The 19267-nt window shown below is 41.2% G+C and overlaps 1 protein-coding gene across 1 annotated transcript in view; it reads left to right on the top strand.

Moving 5' to 3' along the window:
• Positions 1-815: 815 nt before the first annotated feature.
• pdlim2 (PDZ and LIM domain 2 (mystique)) overlaps positions 816-19267 on the top strand; it is a 35851-nt gene continuing 17399 nt past the window's right edge. The window contains exons 1-6 of the mRNA XM_054610205.1: positions 816-1324; positions 8104-8231; positions 10135-10286; positions 13061-13124; positions 13539-13690; positions 15235-15298. Of these exons, the coding sequence (XP_054466180.1) occupies positions 8139-8231; positions 10135-10286; positions 13061-13124; positions 13539-13690; positions 15235-15298 (525 nt within the window). The 5' untranslated portion in view covers positions 816-1324; positions 8104-8138. The remainder of the gene's footprint in view (positions 1325-8103; positions 8232-10134; positions 10287-13060; positions 13125-13538; positions 13691-15234; positions 15299-19267) is intronic.

Here is a 19267-nt window from a genome sequence, read left to right as displayed (position 1 = left end):
TGAAAATACATTCAATCACAGTATTTTCTTCTCTACATAAGGACACGAGGGCATGTACCGTACAGTGTTGATAACACTTTTCATGAATGGTTAGTCTGACGGTGTTACATTCAAAAATATTCCTGTATATATATATATATATATATATATATATATATATATATATATATATATATATATATATATATATATATATACAGTACCAGTCAAAAGTTTGGACACACCTTCTCATTCAATGGTTTTTCTTTCTTTCTTTTTTTTTTCTTTCTTTCTACATAGATGTATGTAGATTAATATTGAAGACATCCAAACTATGAAGGAACACATGGAATGATGTGGTAAACAAACAAATGCTCAACAAACCAGAATATGTTTTATATTTTAGATTCTTCAAAGTAGTTGAATGAGAAGGTGTGTCCAAACTTTTGACTGGTACTGTATGTGACATTTAAGAAATATTTAAAGAATATCCAAGAAATGTGAATAAATGGAGATTAAGAATGTATGATTAAAGTGAGTCTAAGAACATATAAAATATAAAAAATATCTCAAGTAAAGATACTTTAATTTAGAGAATTTAATTTAAAAAAGGTAAATGGTATTAAAGGAAATAGTTATTGACAAATGAAGTAGAAGTAGTTCTGTGTCTGTTTTGTGCTTCAGTACTATATTTATTTGATACAGATCAGTTATTAAGTCTAACCATCTAATCAGAGATCTACATACACCTGTGACACCAGGTGAGGGCGGTTCACTTCAATTAACAAGCTAAAAGGACAGCAAGATGAACTACGTCACTAGTTAATTGACGTGGCTCTGTTCGGAGCGCATGCTGCTCTGCTCCGGCAGGTGGCGCGCACAGACACAAAACCCAGCCCGAGAGTGTTTTTTTTCTGAGGGTAAATGGCTCAATTATCACTGCTGCACCCTCCTCTCATACCTCCTCTCTGATGCGACACGCCCAGATCTGCTGCCCGTGTCAAACCTTTTATTTTGGTAACAGCACATGGCACCGCGAGCTTGTTCCACTGATTCCTCTGCGCGCGCAGCCACAGGTGGTGTTCTTGTGTGCCACCACTTTAACATCTGAGGACAACAGAAGAGAGTCGGAGACAAGAAGGACTACCAGCGCTTCATCGCCGCTCCAGTGCTCATAAAGCTGCTCTCTGCTCCGTTTTGGTCGCATTTTGGAGGCGGTATTTGTTTCAGGCTGAACTGGGACCAGTGCTGTCTGCTGGGTGTGTGTGTTTGGTTTACTGTCGAGGAGCGCGCCGAAATTTAACAGGTGGAAAAGAAGACACCTGAAATTCCTACACTCACCTTGGTAAGTAAACATGGCGTTATTATGCGTCTCGAAAAACTGTATTTGATTTGTGATGCAGCTCAATTAATCAAAACTTAAGTGGGTTAAACGCTTATTTGTTTGGGGGAGCAAACTTTGTGTCCTTTTCACACCTTTTTTTTTATGTGTGCAAGTAATGGCACCGTTACATATCACATTTCTGTTTGTTTAACTAATGTAATATGTTGTTGTTTTTCCGTCAGGTGTTGAGATTAATTCTAGGTTTATTTAGGTTAAACCCAAGAGACTCGTATCTCTTCATAAAACGTGTGTGAACCTCAGAATGCAGTGAAGCCTTCCTAAATGATGATTGATGCCAAGTATGTGCTGCACTCACGTGTGAGCTGTTTTGGCCAATGATTCGTGATAAATGTGGAAATTAAAAGTTAGTCTAACTGACGGGAAAACTTAAGCCCCCACAGAGTGAAGGTCTCCACCTTCTTCCCTGCTAATTCATCTGTATTCAGGAGAGAAGGGAAGTTTATTTTATTTTATTTTTTTTGCACATTAAGCAGTCTGTGTGATTTGTGGAGGGGTTGGACTTTGTGCAACCTCAGGAATCTTAAAGTCAGTATTTATGTCACATTAGTTCAACTGGTGAACCAGCTATATTATCTGTCCTAAAGTGGCCCTCTGATGTCTCTGAATTAGTCAGGGCCACTACAGTTCAAGTTCAACACTGTACTCTTAACTTTCCTTTAAGTGTTTAGGCATGACTGTACGTCCAGTTGCTCGCAAACAAATGGATGTTGAGCAGGTGGGAAAGCACTATGAGGTGTTCACAGAGTTCATGTATAATCCAGAACATTCACAATGACACCCCATATTTCCAAACCCCCCCACCAACTGCTGTTTGTGCACCTTCCCCATTATGATGCATTCTCTGCCTAACCCTCCTCTCCCTTTTTATAGTTTGTTTGTTTGTTTCCTGTTTTCTTTTTTTTTTTTAAAGAGAACTGTGCTCTTACTCAGATAGGATAGGCCTGAAGCCATCCTGGAACCAAAACCAGACCTAGACTGTAACAGACTGTAATTTTGGATAGAGCAAAGCGGTGGCTTTTCAAGAAAACAGAGACAACTGGTTACCTTCTAACTCAAGGAAAGAATTTGTTTGTTTTACAACTTCATAGAGGTTTTAACTGAAGCAAGGAACATGTTGTGTTTTTCATTTAGTTCAGGGCCTATAACCGGCAGATTTCCTCTGTGATGATCATGTTTGCAGTTATGCAGGAAGTTGATATAATCTGTTAAGTGTGAAAGATTTTTTTTTTTTTTTATAAATCTGCGGTTTTTCAGTTTGAGCTGTGGCAGAGGCCTGGCAGGATGTTTGACTGTTCATTCTTTCACATAACATCAAACTTTGTTGGAATGACAAGTTTATCTCGGGGCATGTTTCTCAGTATCTAGCGTGCTTCAGCATTCTGAAGCACGCTAGATACTGAGAAACATGCCCCGAGATAAACTTGTCATTCCAACAAAGTTTTGATGTGAACGGTGCACCTCAGTGCATTCACTGAGGTGCACCGTTGCAACAATGTATTTTAAGAGCGTGTAAGTGATGAACAAAGTGGTGGTTGCTTAGTCTTTTGCGAGGAGGGCTTTATTGTGATTGAAGAGAATGTGGTGAGACAGTCTGATTTCCGAGCAGCAGAGTGGGGAGACTGTTCACTGTGAACAGCAGTAACTCCAGATGATGATGATGATGATGATGCAGAGGGAGATAAGTGAAGCCACCACCAGTGTCCTTGTCTTGTTGCAAAGCATACATCACACTGGCAACAATCCACTGTAGTAGAGCTGCAGCAAATTGTTAAAGGGATGATGGGTAATCTTAGAAATTGTCTTTTTATACTGCAGAAGATGCGATTATGTAATATTTCTCAAGACTGTTTCAGCATGAAAAGTGCACCTTTTTTAAAACTGAAAAGGGAGTAACCCACAAAAATTACAGGTATGGCTCAGTGTATAATTGCTTTGATGACAGATGTGCTATTATCAATACTCTCTTACTCAATACTTTCTATATGACCTACAGAAACTCATTAACCAACACCCTATTTCACATCATTTGTTGTTGGATATTATTTCCTCATCTCCCTAGCGACCGCAGCTATATCTGATCAAATGGGTGTGATTTGAGGATTCCCAGAATGTTATTTCAGTCCGCTCGGTCCAGGGAGAGGCTTGCTATTGCATTCCTTTCCTTTTTGAATTCATTGAGTGTGAGTGTCCAGGTAGGTGCCGACCTGTCAGCGTAGCGCGTGACACATAGGGCAGAGTCAACATCCGACCGCATCACTGAACGAGAGCTGTGGGAAGTTGGTGCATGGCCACCAGCGAGAGCTTTGACAAGAGTGATTCATACCAGGAATATTCCCTCGCAGCCACAGTGAATCATCTGAGAGTGTGTGCCTTTGCATCAAACGCTCAGCCTCAGCTTTCAGTTGGATGTACTGCGTCTGCTATGTCCATCAGCCATTCTTTCAGCATTAAGCATGTTGGAGAGCCAATGCTTGTTCATCCAATCCAGGGGATTTCTGCCCAGAGTTCAGGGAGAAGAAAAACACTCTCAGTTAAGAGCTCCAGTGATTGAGGGAAGAGGTGAAGAGTTGATGTAGGTGGTCAGGTTTGGCTGCCAAATATTTTATTACACGGAGCTTTAGTCAGCGAGCTTAACAGTTAATGTAATGCCTCTTCAGTTCATGAATGTTGCACTTCCCCTACAGTACATATGGTAGCAACTTGTTTTTCCAAATGTCACATTCCTCTGAATGAATGAGGTGTTAATTCTTAAGTTTGGCTGAACATAGGGATGGAAATGGTTTCCTGTGATGCACATATTTATTGGTTGGCCACTTTCACTTAGCATGACTAGCAGGCTGTGTATTTTTTCCAACTAATCTATTTTCTTTTTTCTTTTCACTTTTCAATTCTGGTCAACATGACCACTGGTTGCTATAGCTGTGTTGTGATGATATTGCTGATCAACCTTAATGACTCATCAACAGTGAGTCACTATAATTCCGCAAATTACACACACAGTTTGAGACTTGTGTCAGCAGGTTTTGCTCATACTGCCCAAACTACTCGTAACTGCATGTTATGGTTATGATAAGTTATTTAAACATGCTAAAATGAAGATTGCATATCAGTCAGCCGCCCCTGACCACCAGGGAGTTACACTGAGACGTATAGCTCGTCTTTCCTCATTCATAGTCAAAGACAAATAATAAAACCTGCAATGCTATACGGTACATATTAATATCCTAAACCGAGAGTAATTAGCAAACTGTTTCATTTCTATTCAGTATGTCAAAAATTAGATTAAATATCAATGGTAATATATTGCTCATATTTGTTTAAGCTTCTCTAATCAATTTAGTTATCTGATATAGTTATCATTTAGTTTTCGCCCTGAGCAAAAATGTGTTATTGAAAGTGTTTTGCAAATGTAAACCCTTGGGGCTCTCTGCATGTTGGAGCAACGAGCCTTGATTCCAGCAATCGGATAGGCTTGCTCTTCCCCCTCATGCCTCCATTATCTCTTTAGCCTGTAGGGACAATCTCTCATTGATGTGATGTTTAAAAGGCCTTTTAAAATATAGCGTCCCATACGGCAACTGAAAATGAGCTCATTATGGTCTTGTTTATCTCCTGCTACACTTTACATGCACCATGACAAGGAGGATAATGATGAGACATTAGTGGGTTTAGCAGCTCTTTAAAGCAGAATGATGCTCTGCTCCAGCTCTGTGGTGGAGGCAGAACATCACGGCCAAATAAAGCCTTCAAAGTTACCAAAAGATTGCTGAATCAACACCTCCTTAAAACACTTTTATTATAATAGATATTGTTATGTTATGACTACATCATTTCTAGTTAGGTGTACCGATTTTAAACTCGTAACTGCGTGTGTGTGAGCCAATGGATAAACCTGTCCAGGAAATTTGAATGTGCTTCTTGTAGTCTGTCAAACTTGACACCTTGCTGTTGGTTGGTATGTAGGAATGCAATTGTGTTAGTCGGAAGCGAGAGTATTTAACTCCATACACCTTTTTTAGGACCAGATTTTATTCTCCTCACGGCGCGGCTGATGCTCAGCTGCGAACAATAGAAATGACTCCATGACTGGAATTCTTCTCTTTGTGTGTTGAACTGTGCTGCCAGATTGGTGTGGCCGCAAAGGCATCTAGATGTCACCAGAACAGAATTCACCTTTTCTTTATATGTGAATTGGCAGCTTCACAACAATACTTTTGTGTGACGCTGAGTTTTCATGTTCAGCACTTTGTTTTATGTGAGCAGCAGTTCAGCCTTAAAATGTCATCAGTGTCCAATTAAGCACAGCCCATGAGCTTGCCACTTATCCTCACCACCACTGCGTGTTGTTGTTCTTCTCCGCTGTTTGTCCGCTCTGCTGCATACTTTCTGCACCCATTCACTTTGACATTATCCACCACCAGAGCTTTTATGATGCTAACAGTCAACGTTTACGCAGGGAATTAGCAGGGTGCCTGGTTGATAATGGCTGCTCTATAGGAGAAGCTGCAGAAGCTCATGGAACTAATTGACACCCCCAGTGGCTGGGAAACTTTTTGGGCAACTGCTCCCTGTCATTATCCCAAATCCACTTACTTCTGGAGGCCATCGCAATTAAGAGACCCTAATGACGGTGAGCCCAGTAACCCTGCTAATTGGCCCAGACTGTTAATGGCTTACTGGGTCGGCACTGCGTGTCCCAAACACTTGTGGAATGTGCGGCCGATGAAATGGGCCAGTGTTTGGAGGGATTTAGGAGAGTAACGTGGCTGATGTCCTAGATCCACATCTCCTTCGGTCTGTGACTTCCAGAGGTTTTGCTTCTCGTGTCTTTTAGAAACTCTATTATGAAATGCTTGTAATCATTGACAGACTTATCACTTTATTTATAGACATGGAGTACGATTATTTACATTCCAACGTTGGCCACAACATATATTTCTGTCTGGTAAGCAGTGCTTTGGGTCAACCTGAACTTTCAAGTATGATAGTAAACTTTGAATTGAGGTCGTGAGTTATCAACCCTTGGTTAACTGATATAGTTACAGTATGTATTCAGAGGTGCAACAACTTGGTGAGGCTGTAATAACTGGTCACTATCTATTCTGCCAAATGTTTGCATGCTTTTGTATGACTTTGCTTATCTCTGAACTTTAAAATTATAGCAATGACTATGGTGATGACAGTAGATATGACCCAAAGGTCAAAATTACAGTGTTTATGACTAGTAAAACACGGCATTGTGTCTCTGAATGAAAGCAACAGTCGACTATTAGGTGAAAGTTCTGCATTTACTTTCAGAGGTTGACGCAACACCAAGCCTTGTTTGTGTCGAGTTAAGCAACATATGATTTGAAATGGTTTGGGTGTAGACCTTTTTTTTTTTTTTTTTTTTTTTTTGGGAGAGAGCGGGGTAGTCTATACTTAAAATGGCTTATGTCATTGTTTACATGTGCACCTATATATTACTTGCAACACAATAATATCTTCAGCTAAAATAAATGCAGTTTCAGAAACGGCAGCTGTGTGTGAATGCTTGCATTGTGCAGGTGTTGATGAGATGTTTATGGACCTGTGTTCATCCCATCATCACTGAACGCCACCGAGCTGTTGTGTCTCCTCATGCAGTCCTACAACAGACAAACTTCATCTTCAGCTTTGAGCAGTCTGAGTAAACCGGCAATCTACACAGATGAGCTCTTGCAGATCTGCTGGCAAAAAATCGATATGCCACAGACGGTAGCATGCAACACACTGTCATCACCAATTATGATCTGTAATATTTTGAAAGCTCAAGTAATTTAAAGAGCTACATCTGGGGGAGGGGGGAAATCAGTTCCTTGTCTGTCTTGTCAGGCAGCGGTGTAGATATGTGATGGAATAAAATATTTACCGCTGACTGTTACAAAATATTATTCAGATTAAGCGATTTGTCCCTTTTATTGGAGAGCAAAAAATAAGACCCCTGGATAATGTTACAGTACGATTTGTTCTTCTCAAGTCTCTCTTAAAGACTTTGTCTTCAAGAGAATAGAACAATGAAACCCGTCACATGGTTTCACTATACTTTGGCATCGTCAACGATTTGATTTTAAACAGTTGATTTACAGTTTTAGTTTTAGAAATTCACAACAGACTTTGTGAAAAGCAATATCTATACATTTTTGTGCTAAGCCAAACCATACAAAAATGAAATGTCCACCAAAGACCTACAGATTTACAAAGAACTGCATTGTTAGACAAGTTTATATATACAGCCCATTCTTATAAACAAGTCTTAAAGTGCTACCATACTATATGTTGTGATATCATACTACACCACTGTAAACTGTATACATTGGACACAACGGTCACAGGTAAACACCACAAAACGCTCAGCTCCTCGTGTGCTTGCACGACTTTTGGTTTGCACGTTTCCCTAAAGAGCATTTGGATTTAATGAACCTCTTTGGCGTTTCAGGCACTTTAGCAATGTTAGTCATGTGTCTTTGGTTTCAGATTCCTCCAATTCCTGTTTGATGTTGTTGCACAATCCATGTCGAGGGGACTTAGGCCCGTGGAAGTGAAGTGTTGCTGGAGATGAAAGGCGGCATATGCAAATGTTCACTGTCTTCACCTGTTGATCTAATATTAAGCCTGGCCAGCAGAAACACATTAAGACGTGCACATATTTATGTTACACTGACTCAATCTCACGCTCACTGTGTCCCTCTTCTTTTCAGGGTTTGACAAGCGTGTGTGCTGACCTGATCACTAAATGGCGCTGACGGTGAACCTTATCGGTCCTTCTCCATGGGGCTTCAGAATATTTGGAGGAAGGGACTTCAAGAAGGCCATAACTGTATCAAAGGTACTCGTCAAAAGCCGCCCTGTTGCTGAACCTCCTCACACCTTATCAAATCATTTCCTCTGTTTTTGTCAAAACACAGCCTGTAATGGCATGTCATGCAAAGTCAACTTCCTCCTCACTACGTCTCTTTTCTTGTCTTTGTTTGTGTCTGCGGGCTGCTTCGTACCTATTTCCTTGACAACTGAACCCGTTAGAATAGAATGGAAGTAGATTACGTTAGCAGGAAACCACTGATTACAGTTACAGTGGAAGTTTAGGTGGGAGGTTTTTTTTGTTTTTTGTTTTTTTTGCTAGCTCTCGTGCATTACCACGTGCAACAGTAAATTCCCATTCACTGTTTTAAAAAAAAAAAAAAAAGGGGCAGATGGAAATGTTACCACTGTAAACAGACGTCGCACAGTAAACACCACCAGGAAACCTTCTGCATGCCAGAGAAACCCAGTTCTGCCCGCTGCACATTCTGGTCCTGCATCACCACCTCAGCCTGTTTTTTACCAGTGAGACTGCCCCAGTAGCTCCACAGACTATAAAAGATAAATTATTGCTGAATCATGGCAGGGTACCAGTGCTTCACACCGACTTGGACTTCAAAAGCATTTATTGTTTGCCCCCTCTTGACAACTTCTTCATGAGAAGGCCCGTTTTCTATCATAAATCAGTTTTCGTTACTGCTAACCAGTAAACAACACCGGCATGTTTGCTTGTCTCAAATATCAAACGGGTTCTCTGAAGTGACGGGGGTTCCTGCTGAGAGAGAAACTCTATCACTGAAATTGCTTTTGCGAGCCCAGTTTAAGAAACGGCTTGTCTCACCCCATTGCCATCCCTCCCCCCACCCCGCAGTTGAGCAACCACAGCGTTAGCCCATCTGAAGTGGTTGGCACTTGGCACAGAGACGACATGGATGCCCTCTTTTATTCCTGTTGGCCTGAAAGATAGCTTGCCTCCGTTTCACTCGGGCACCAACGCTGGAAAAGAACCCCCAGCTGCTCTTAGTTTATGTGAAACCAGGCGTGTCCTGATCAAAAAAGGCACGCACTATTGTGGGTCACCACAGCAACGCTTAATTGCCTCTCGAGTGGGCCCACAGACATTGCCCCTCTGCCCTCTTGCTTGACTAAACTCACAAACAGCCTGTTGACTGGCACTCTATTTGCATCCATTTTTTTCCTTTAGAGATGTAAGAATGAGTCGTTCATCCTCTCTGATTGGCTCTTTTATTTGTTTTGTTTTGCATTCTTCGTTTTATTGCCTCAGTCTGTTTTTAATTGTCAGGCGAGCACTGGTTGTGGCAAATGTCATACTTACAAGCTTAAGTTTTAGCAGCGTCGGCCTCCACATTTGGCCTTTTTTTGTTTTAGTAAGGCTGCGTGTTTGGGTGTGTGTGTGCTGTGGACAAAGGAACCGAGCTGAAAGGTGGTGAGGATGTTATGTTTCAGCCCATTAGTGTGGAATTCCCTCTGATGTGGCTGTATAGCATTGGCTTTGACATGCGGTGAGGCTGGCTGCAAAGGTCAGGCCCAGTCAAACCATCAAGTAGTGTCACACTAATGACTCCTCCCCGAGGGTGTCATGAATCTGTCCGCTGTTGACCGGCACTGCCTCGATCCATGTGTGTGAAGCGCTGTGGCGTCTGATGGTATTCACTGTGAAAGTTACGAGTTGTAGAGAGAAACCGTTGCGTTGAGACTTCATTAAAAGCGTGTGAGGGAGTTCGTCAACAACTTTTCTCATTAAGTTAATTTGTTTATGCTGGATGTCAGTAACTGACAAATTGTTCACACAGCCTTAATTTACAGAGCCGTCTGTACTCGCCAGATAGATGACATCCATAAAGTGTAATGTTCAAAACAGGACCTGGGGCCAGTAGGACCTAACTGGAGCTCAATCTTCTGTTCAACAGGTCAACGGGGGCAGCAAGGCAGAGAAGGCAGAGCTGCAACCTGGTGATATTATCTTGGAGATCAATGGGGAAAACACGGCCGACATGCTGAACGTGGAGGCCCAGAACAAGATCAAGAACTCAAAGACTCAGCTGCAGCTGGTGGTGGACAGGTACGCTGAAATGCAGATCTGCAAAAGCAACACCTTTTCCTGCTGGTTTTTATGTTGCCCATGTTGGATTTACAAACATAAAATGCGTACAGACCCATGCAACCTTCTGCAGCATCGTTCCCCATATGATCATCTCTAATTTTCTGTGTTTATGCCAAGACCACAGTGACCTCAGCTTCCATCTTTATTCACATTGTTTTTAACGTCATGCGGGCACTGTACAAACAAAAACAAGTGATTGTAATCAGGGGAAATGCCAGCATGTAAGAGAGCCTCGGTGTTCCCTTCCCTCATAATAAACCCTGTTTTGAGATTTGCCCAGACCTTGTTTGGATGACGGGGAGTTGGCTGCTTAAAAGGTTTTCCTTTGAGCCAGGGCTGCTGTTTTGATTAAAAGGTCCTCCCTAAATTCTCATTTATTGTCACTGTTGCTCCCAAAACCTCTCTATCCCAGTCTTTCCCTCTGCACACACAAACATGCACCCACACACTCTCACGCACGTGTGCTTGCACAAACTTTCTCCTTGGATGTCCCACGTCCATGTGAGTGAATTTTTCCCTGCTGACCTCATGTCTCCCACAAGGCCAGAAACAACACCATTACTTCTAGCCTGCCCAGAACAATGCCACTGTGTAGTCCTGCCATGTCTTTAATCCCACTCTGTTAACTTTTAGAGGGTTTCAGCATCAAGGCTGTTAAGTACCTCGCTGCTCCTGTCCTAACACCACTCATCAAGCAGATTATCCATCTGTAGTACAGTACATTCAGATAAACGCTGGTGAGAGGTGTGTTATGGAGCAGCAGAAATCTGTAATGTTTGCTTTGTTCTTTGCTTAGTTGAGAGCTCTCCCTTTTTTCCAGCTCAATATCTGGTTGCAACAACTGACTATCATCACACAGATGATGTTGTCTACTGGAAGAAGCTGGCACCAGCTGTTTTTTGGCGTGTCTGCTTCTGTAACCAGAGGCAGCGGTTTATTGTCGCTGCAGCCAACGACATGTTCATCCCAGACTTTGCTAACTGGGTTTATTTTTACATAACAAAGCAACCACAGCATCACTGTCTTGTCGTAGACCCTGAAAAGTCTGGCTTTGTTCGCGGCTACTTGTATGGACTTCATTGTCCATTGTTGCCTTGAGGGTGATGTCATGCTGACCAAAGCAGTAGTCTCTCTGTGATCCCGTTGCTCTCTCTAATGGAGTTGCCCATCAAAGTGCCTCGTTGGTATAGTTTTACTACACAGCTATGCTGGTTCCTCTTTACATTCTGAGATGCTGGGATGTGCATGCATGTGCTGCTTTGTGTGTGTGAATCCTGCAACTAGCATCATTATCTCATCTGATCACTAAAGATTCAGAACACTTACTGTTAAAGTGCTGTTGCTGCAACGGCAAATACCATATGAACCTGACTGCATTTCTTTGAGTTTGGCTTGATCGGTAAAGCAGCAAGACGAGGTATCGAACCTCAATAGAATTTCGGGTAAAGTCAATTTTATTAATCTTGCCCAAAATCCTAACATTTGCCTCAGAGGGCTCATATTTTCTTTAACAAGAAAATTGTAAAGCCTCAGATAAGGACACAGCTCCAAAAAAAATATTTTATAATATTTTATTTTATTCATTTATATATTTCATTTAAACACAAACTGTGTGTAGTGCGATCTGTAAGTAAGTTACCGAGAGTTGGTGTCTTTTAATATTTCAGTTCTCATGATGGAGAGGTATTTTTACAATGCACACGTTTGAAGAATCTGCCTCAGGCGGTGTAACTGCAGGTCCTCTCGATGACGACTGTGCACAGCTCGTATCAGCAAAGGGTTTCACGTGCTGCATTGTCAGCATCTCTGTGATATAAAGACACAGTCAGCATTTTCACCAGAAGCCACGTATAAACAGAGTTGACTTGACACTGATCACAACGTTGATACATCTCGCTTCCTTTTAAAAGTGGAAGTTTAAAGCACAAGGAGAGCATTTCTCTACTGAACATTTCCTTATTCAAAATGAGTTTTTCAGACCTGTCGCATTAATATCTCTCCTACGGGAAGAAATGTCTTACGGCTGCTGTATCAGTTTTCGTCTTCTTGCCATCTCTTCTGCTCAGTATGAGGAGCCCAGGCCACGAGAGGTGTGTTTCTGGGTGATTTACCACAGGCATCCAGGCCTTCCTGTGCGCCTCATTACCCCGGGCTCAACCAAAAGCCAGTCAGCCTCTGGACCTGCAGCCGGGGGGGCACTGTGTGTTTGAATTGGCTCTTATAGCCATATTTTCCCCCTCCAAATTCAATGATGGAATTGCTTACAGAATGTGTTTTCTATTTAAGGAAGTAAAAGAAAAGTGACTAGTTGGAAAGTTGAGGTTCATTGGGAGAGAGTCTGCAGTACTCGTCTTCTGCAGTAATCTCTAAGATTCATGGGAACATACTGATGGATGCATGCGAGTACATTAGCAAAAGGGATGTCAAAAAATATAATATAAACATGTTTAGACTTTTATTTCTCTTTTTCTTCAGTCATTACTTTCCTTAATTAAGTTTTTGAACATATTACATACTTTCATGTGCAGCAGCCCAGAATGTAACTTAAACCAGTTTTACTGGTACTATTATTATTATTATTATTATTATTATTATTATTATTATTATTATTATAATATTTATATAAACTCCCTTACTGCCCACACGCTACATAGACATAGATGAAACTTTAGGTAGTCAGATATTATCAGTGTTGACAGTCATTTGATCTCTGTGGTTTTCTGTCTTTCAAGACCTGACCCTCCCAGTCCTGGACAGACCAACGGCATCAATGAGCAGTTCACCGGGCGCTTCCAGGTCAGAGTTGCAGCTACACAGGAACTTTAATCTGACTCCAGTTTTCCCTGATAACTAAACATTGAATGGGGGGTTGATCTCCAGAGTAGCATTCTTCATATCTTTTTTTTTTTTTAATCCACGGCCTTGCTCTGTGCCTGTTTATGTGGATACTGTGTTGTTTTGACTACACAGGGCATGCTGCTTCATTTATACTAATGCATGCATGACACATCTGTTTATTACATATCACTGTCCTCAAGATGGAAGAAATACAAGACATGTTTTATTAAGATGATAATGAATCCTATAGTGATGCTATGGTGACCTTTCTATTATGCTTCTCACTTAAGCCGTTCACTACTTGTATGGCATTAGTATAGATCAAGTTACGTTCAACTAATAATGCAATAACATTCCTGTGATGTTTTGTAGGAGGCAGTAATAGTGAGTCGAGATGAGAATCAGAACTACAGAGAGTACACCATCTCCAGCCCTGCGTCGCTGTCCCCTGGACCTTATTCACCAGATCCTTTTCCCAGCCCCGATGTGAAGAGGGAGAGGCTGACACCGACCACCAACAAGGGGTAACTCACTTGATCTTCTGTAGTGGAAGTCAGCTTTGCAGTGTTCAACCATGCCAATAAATGTGTGTTTTATTGCATAGAAATCAGTCCCACTAATTGGCTGCAATGCATATTTGCTGACAAGCAGGTTCCTGAGGCAGAAACACACGTCTCCTTTAATGAAGACCACAAAGTTGGGAGCATAATTGGAACTCTATTACTGGCGTTTGTTGGACAGATACTGAACCTTCATCCAGCTTGTCCACTCCTGCATTGTTGCTGTGCTTACCAATGTTGTAACAAAAGGATTATACTGTCTGGAGACACACATGTGATCTGGTTACTTGTAAATTACAGTTTAGACAGTCAGCCTTTCAGCATGAACAGGGTCTAAGATAAAGTCTTGGGGCTGTTTTAGCTTGACGTTTCCGACGGACAGTTGAGTCTCTTTTCAGAAACCTGTCTATTCAAAGCTTCAATAGGCTTATATGTGGACAAAGGGCTGCAACAAGTGCTCTCTTTACTCGACAACAGGCCCACAGTCAATAGGTTGGGGAACAACAGACAGAAAGTGGAACCATGGGATTGTATTGTAGTAACAAAGGATATGCACAGGATATCACATTCCACCGTTTGCATTCACTTTAACAAAAGGCAGAATGTGGAACGTTCACCGCGCCGCTCTCTCTCTCTCGGTGCGTGGCCATTTGTTGACTCTCCTGGACAACTTTAGTAGTTCAGTTAACACTCAGATCGTCTCCCTCGTCTGGATTGATGAAGCTTCCTGCCCAGACTACTTGATTTCCATCTTGTATTTAATATAAATAGAAAGTGTTGTTATATTGTTCTTCCATCTTAATATTATATAATGGAACATTGATTTATGACTAAATATATGCAGTACATCAATTATTTCAATACAGCAGTCATTTTTGGAATTGTGGTTTATTTCCATTTAAACTTCTGTGGCTCCTCATAATAAAGTCACATCAAAGAGGAGTTTGTACAGATCCCCATGGTGAACCTGCAGTACCATAATTACATATTTAATATATAATTATGAAAGGAGCAATATGGATAAAATCCTTTTATCACGGTATATGTCATTTTATATCACAATATTGTGTGGTATACTATAATATATCTAGACAATGAATACACTACATTTGGAAAATAATTTAAATTATTAATAGATGAGCAGACAGGAATGTCTGTTTTGGAATAATCCAGCAAAATACTATAGAATTCAAGTCCTTTCAAGTCATATTAAATCCAACATTGCAAGTTTGTCATGCTTATTGATTTTGCAATCGTCCACAATAGCCCAATACACCCAGAGACGCACATGATTCGTTCTGTTACTGGTGAAAATTTTTTCTAAAAAGAAAACATGCCTTTCAAACCCGCTGGCAGGTCGTGGGGTTCAGAGGGTTAAAGGGATACATTCACTACCACATAAACAATTTGAAACAATCCCAGAGGGATTTGCCTGTCTCATGTTATATATTGCCTAACCCAAAATAACACGCACGTATGTTTGACTCTCTGTTGTCTCTCTGTTGTAGTGTCCAGCTGCGTCCATGGTCTCCAGAGGAGAAGAGTCACAGGCTGTCCAGACCGCTGTCACAGGTTGGTTTCTGTTGTTTTCTTAAACCAGACAAATTCTCTCCTCGCTCCCTTTTGTAAGTGCGGCTTTTGAAGCAAGTTTTCAGCTAACTGACGTATGCGATTGTCCAGCATTTGTTTAGTCATTAACTGTCCAACCCAAACAGTAGCTGAATTCAAGCCATAAATTGTCTGGATTTAATTATATGGGGCAATCAATTCTTGGTGAGCGTAAAATGAGTCTCCAACCACAATCAAGAGAGAGCGGTTTGTTTTGTTCCCGTCTTACTACCAACACTGCTGTAAAAATGTGTTTGTTACTTCATGCTTAAGATCAATGATTCTCAAAGCTGGGTCTGTGGCACTCTGCTAGGGGGTCTGTGAAAGGTCTTCAGATTCATTTATATTACCCATACTGTATGCTTGTTTTTCACAAAAGTTTTTAAAGTTCAAAGAATAATATTTTTGATTTAAAATCTATAATAGTTTCTAGATTATGTTCTAATCTAACACAACTATAACTTAGTCTGCAAATGTGTGTAATACATGTTTGATATATTTTTAAAACATCTCACTTGTTGTTCTTTCACATAACAAAGACTAAAAGCTGAACATTTGTTGACATACTTGAGGGGATCCCCAGTGTATATATACACGCGTAATGATGATGATGATGATTTCTTGGGTATCGTATAGGTTTGCGATCTCGGAAGAGTCCAATATACTGAACAAAAACATGCACATTTTTAGATAATTGTTAAATGTCCCACAAAGCCAATCTGCCAAACATCTGTAGCTTCAGTTTCAGGCTGCAGTTCACTTGGTCAGTATGCCTGAAGGTTGTTGTCCTCCCGTCTGTCGCAGTCTGCAAGAATAACATGTCTGAATTCTTCGCCTTTCCTCTTGAATTATTACTCACTGATGCCACAGAAGATGCCCAACCAAAGATTTGCGAACTCAAGTGTACTGTATGTGTGGACTTAACAGTAAAGGGTTTGACATTTTTATAGCAGGGAGTGTATAAACTACAAAGGTCAGTCTTTGAAGTTATCTGACATTAAGCTGAACAACAGTCTGGAGCCGTATCATTCAGAGCCTGCTCCAAGGAAATAAATATATATACTTTCCATCGAAACAATGGCCTCAACCTTTAGTCGTCTGAATGGATCACTAGCAGTGAAATATGTAAAGTGGTAAAATACAGACTTGGGGTTATCATGAGACTGCAGCTAAACTATGCTGTGCTTATTTACCATTCTAACAACAAAGCCAAGAAGGAGGACTCTGTGTCTGGAGAGACTTCAGTGAGTTACAGAGAGAAAATGTTGTGGGAAAGTTCATCATGAGCTATTTCAGCTATGCCTACATGCTCAGTCTCAAGCATGGGTCCTACTGATAAAACATGTGAGATGACGGAGCAGGAAAAAACATGCAGGACCTTTTGTAATGGCACAAGGAATTCCAGCCATTTTTATACCACTGGACATTACATAAAGTTGGATAAATATGCAGAGGTTTGAACTTAAAAACATTCGAGCATTCCTTCTAAGAGGCTGCTTGCTGAGAAGGTTCATTTTGAAATTTCTCTTAGAGTTTGGGATTTTTTTTATCTTGTTTACATGTTAAATGGGATTCAGGTGCACATGTTGCTCGCGGCGATGTCCACCCTCTGAGACTGGTGGCTTACGTCAGAGTAGTTTTGATCTCTTTCACACTGGGAGAAAGATGAACCAGTCTAGTCATGATGTAATTGCGGTTCAAGTGGCTTTTTCTGAACATTTTCAACCAGTCTTTATCAAACTAAAATGCTTCTGTCAGTCATGACCACCATTAAATTGGGTCTCAGCAAAACATAGTCTTTAGGAATGCACTTAAGAGTCACTCCTAATAACTAATTTGATGTGACTGCAAAGCCACATGGCATGTTGTCTTGTTCCAAGTTGTCTCAGAGCAGTGAGGGTTTGCAGGATGTCTGTGTGTGCGGACATGAATCCGCTCTCTCTCTCTCTCGCTGTTTAGGCATGTTCAACTGACATGAGTGTGATATGTGGTGTTCATTTGGACGGCTGACACCTCAGGCGGAGAGTAGGCTGGACCGACGATGATAAAGTCTTCTAGTGTCAAGTCCTTTCACTTGGAAGTAAAATTGCCTTACTGAGCCATGGGACCCCTGGACTGAAAAGTAATTATTATAAATAAACCATTTGGAATTCCAGCTATTGTTTTTTTGAGCTTTTGAAGCGGATCCACGCTGATATTACACATGTAGATCAGTATACTTGTCACAAAGAGCACTACTCAGCCTGCGAAAACGGTTGTATTGGATTCTGTGTGACTCTGTAGGGAGCTTTTTAAAGTCTGATGTCATCAGGCGTAAGCCCTAAAATTCAACAGAAATCTATGTTACAAACTTGGGGCTTGAGTTTAATAAACATGAGCAGGCAAAGAGGGTTCAACAAAAGACTTGAGATGCATTATAGGAAATATAGGATTCATTGCTTTTGGAGCTGGACCCAAAGTGGAAACTATAGGTCAGGATACCTCAGCTTCTGCTGCTTTCATTTTGGTCTTTATCATTATGGGCGACGGCCATTATGCATTATGTTTTCGGGTTGTTCGTACGTACATCTGGTCCATTCTTATAAAGGCAATATCTCAAATTTCCACCTTCACTCACGGCTGAACTCAGATGCTAATTATGACAAATTCCTACAAATAGGATAAAATAATGAATAGATGACAATTTGGACATATGTTAGGGTAAACTGCAACATAAAATTGTTGATTTGAACTTCAGAGACCATTTGTTACCACTGGTCCTCTTGACCATTTGGTCTTACAGTCTGAATAGTTCAAGTGCTCATGCTCAACTCAGCTTATTGATATTTTATTTTAGATTTGTCAGTGTATTATTTTAGATTTGTCAGTGTATTATTTCTCATGAAGGCATTTTAAGCCTTTGTTGCACACAGATGCTGATGTTTTCAACTTCAATCCAAAACCACATAAAAAAAATCCACTGTGAAGTTCTAGTGAGGCTGCGGCAGCAAACCATGGCGGAGCACACTTCCGTATTGGCCTACCAAAAAACACATTATAAACTGTATTGTGGCTTAGGGCTCCATCTGCGAGTCCTTAAGAATGAGTGGGCTCCTGTCATAGCCGTCCATCCGGGACGGCTTCGCATGTTTGTGGTATTTATGGAGTCGCCCGTTCCCATTCTGCTTACCATTTTTAAATTTACCATTTTGTCTCGTTTTCCTGATGTTGGAATCCGTATCGTCTTGTCTCCTCTGGGAGATGTTACATTCCTTCTATCTCCCTCTTCCCCAATATCAACTTGGCCTTTTATAGCTTTTTCCCTTTAACTGTTCCTTCAGTATGTTTGAATTAATATCAAACTACATGTTTTGAGAGTACTGCAACTTGATTTGTTTAATCACTGCTTAGTCCACCCTTTCCTTCTTTTTCTGGTTTTAAAGCCTTGGTTTGCTTGCTCTGCCATATATGCCTGAAAGCCTCCGTGTTTACCATCATCCAGCCTAGTGAATGAGATATTTGGGTTTTGGCTGACCCCTTCCTCCAAGGGATGTCTACCATGGTTTTTAAAGTGGTGACGAGCATCCCGCCGCAGTGCTGTGATTAGTGAGTGGAGTTCTTTCAGAGCTTCTCGTGGGGAAATGGCTGGGAATAGGCCTGCCATGAGTTCATGGTGCATTATGCTGCTTGGGCTGGCAGGAACACACCAGCCCAGTGAGTGCTAAGATGTGGAGCCTCCATGACAAGGGCCTCTGTCCTGCCTGAGAGGTGCAGAGTGCTGCTGTATCAGATGATCAGCCTCTCAGAAAAGCTCCTAAAAGGCTTTTCCACCCTTGTTTTGGCTCCCTGAGTGAGGAGAGTGGGATGCGCAACAGGATCCGCCGTTTTCCAGGGTGTTGGATATCCTGAGAAAAAGCCTGTGTACAATAGTGGCTGTGATGGCAGAAGCCGTGG

Source organism: Anoplopoma fimbria, chromosome 13 (assembly GCF_027596085.1).
Source record: "Anoplopoma fimbria isolate UVic2021 breed Golden Eagle Sablefish chromosome 13, Afim_UVic_2022, whole genome shotgun sequence".
In the NCBI taxonomy this organism is placed as follows: Eukaryota; Metazoa; Chordata; class Actinopteri; order Perciformes; family Anoplopomatidae; genus Anoplopoma; species Anoplopoma fimbria.
The sequence above is the reverse complement of the archived record's forward strand: the minus strand, read 5'-3'. Positions and strand labels throughout refer to the sequence as shown.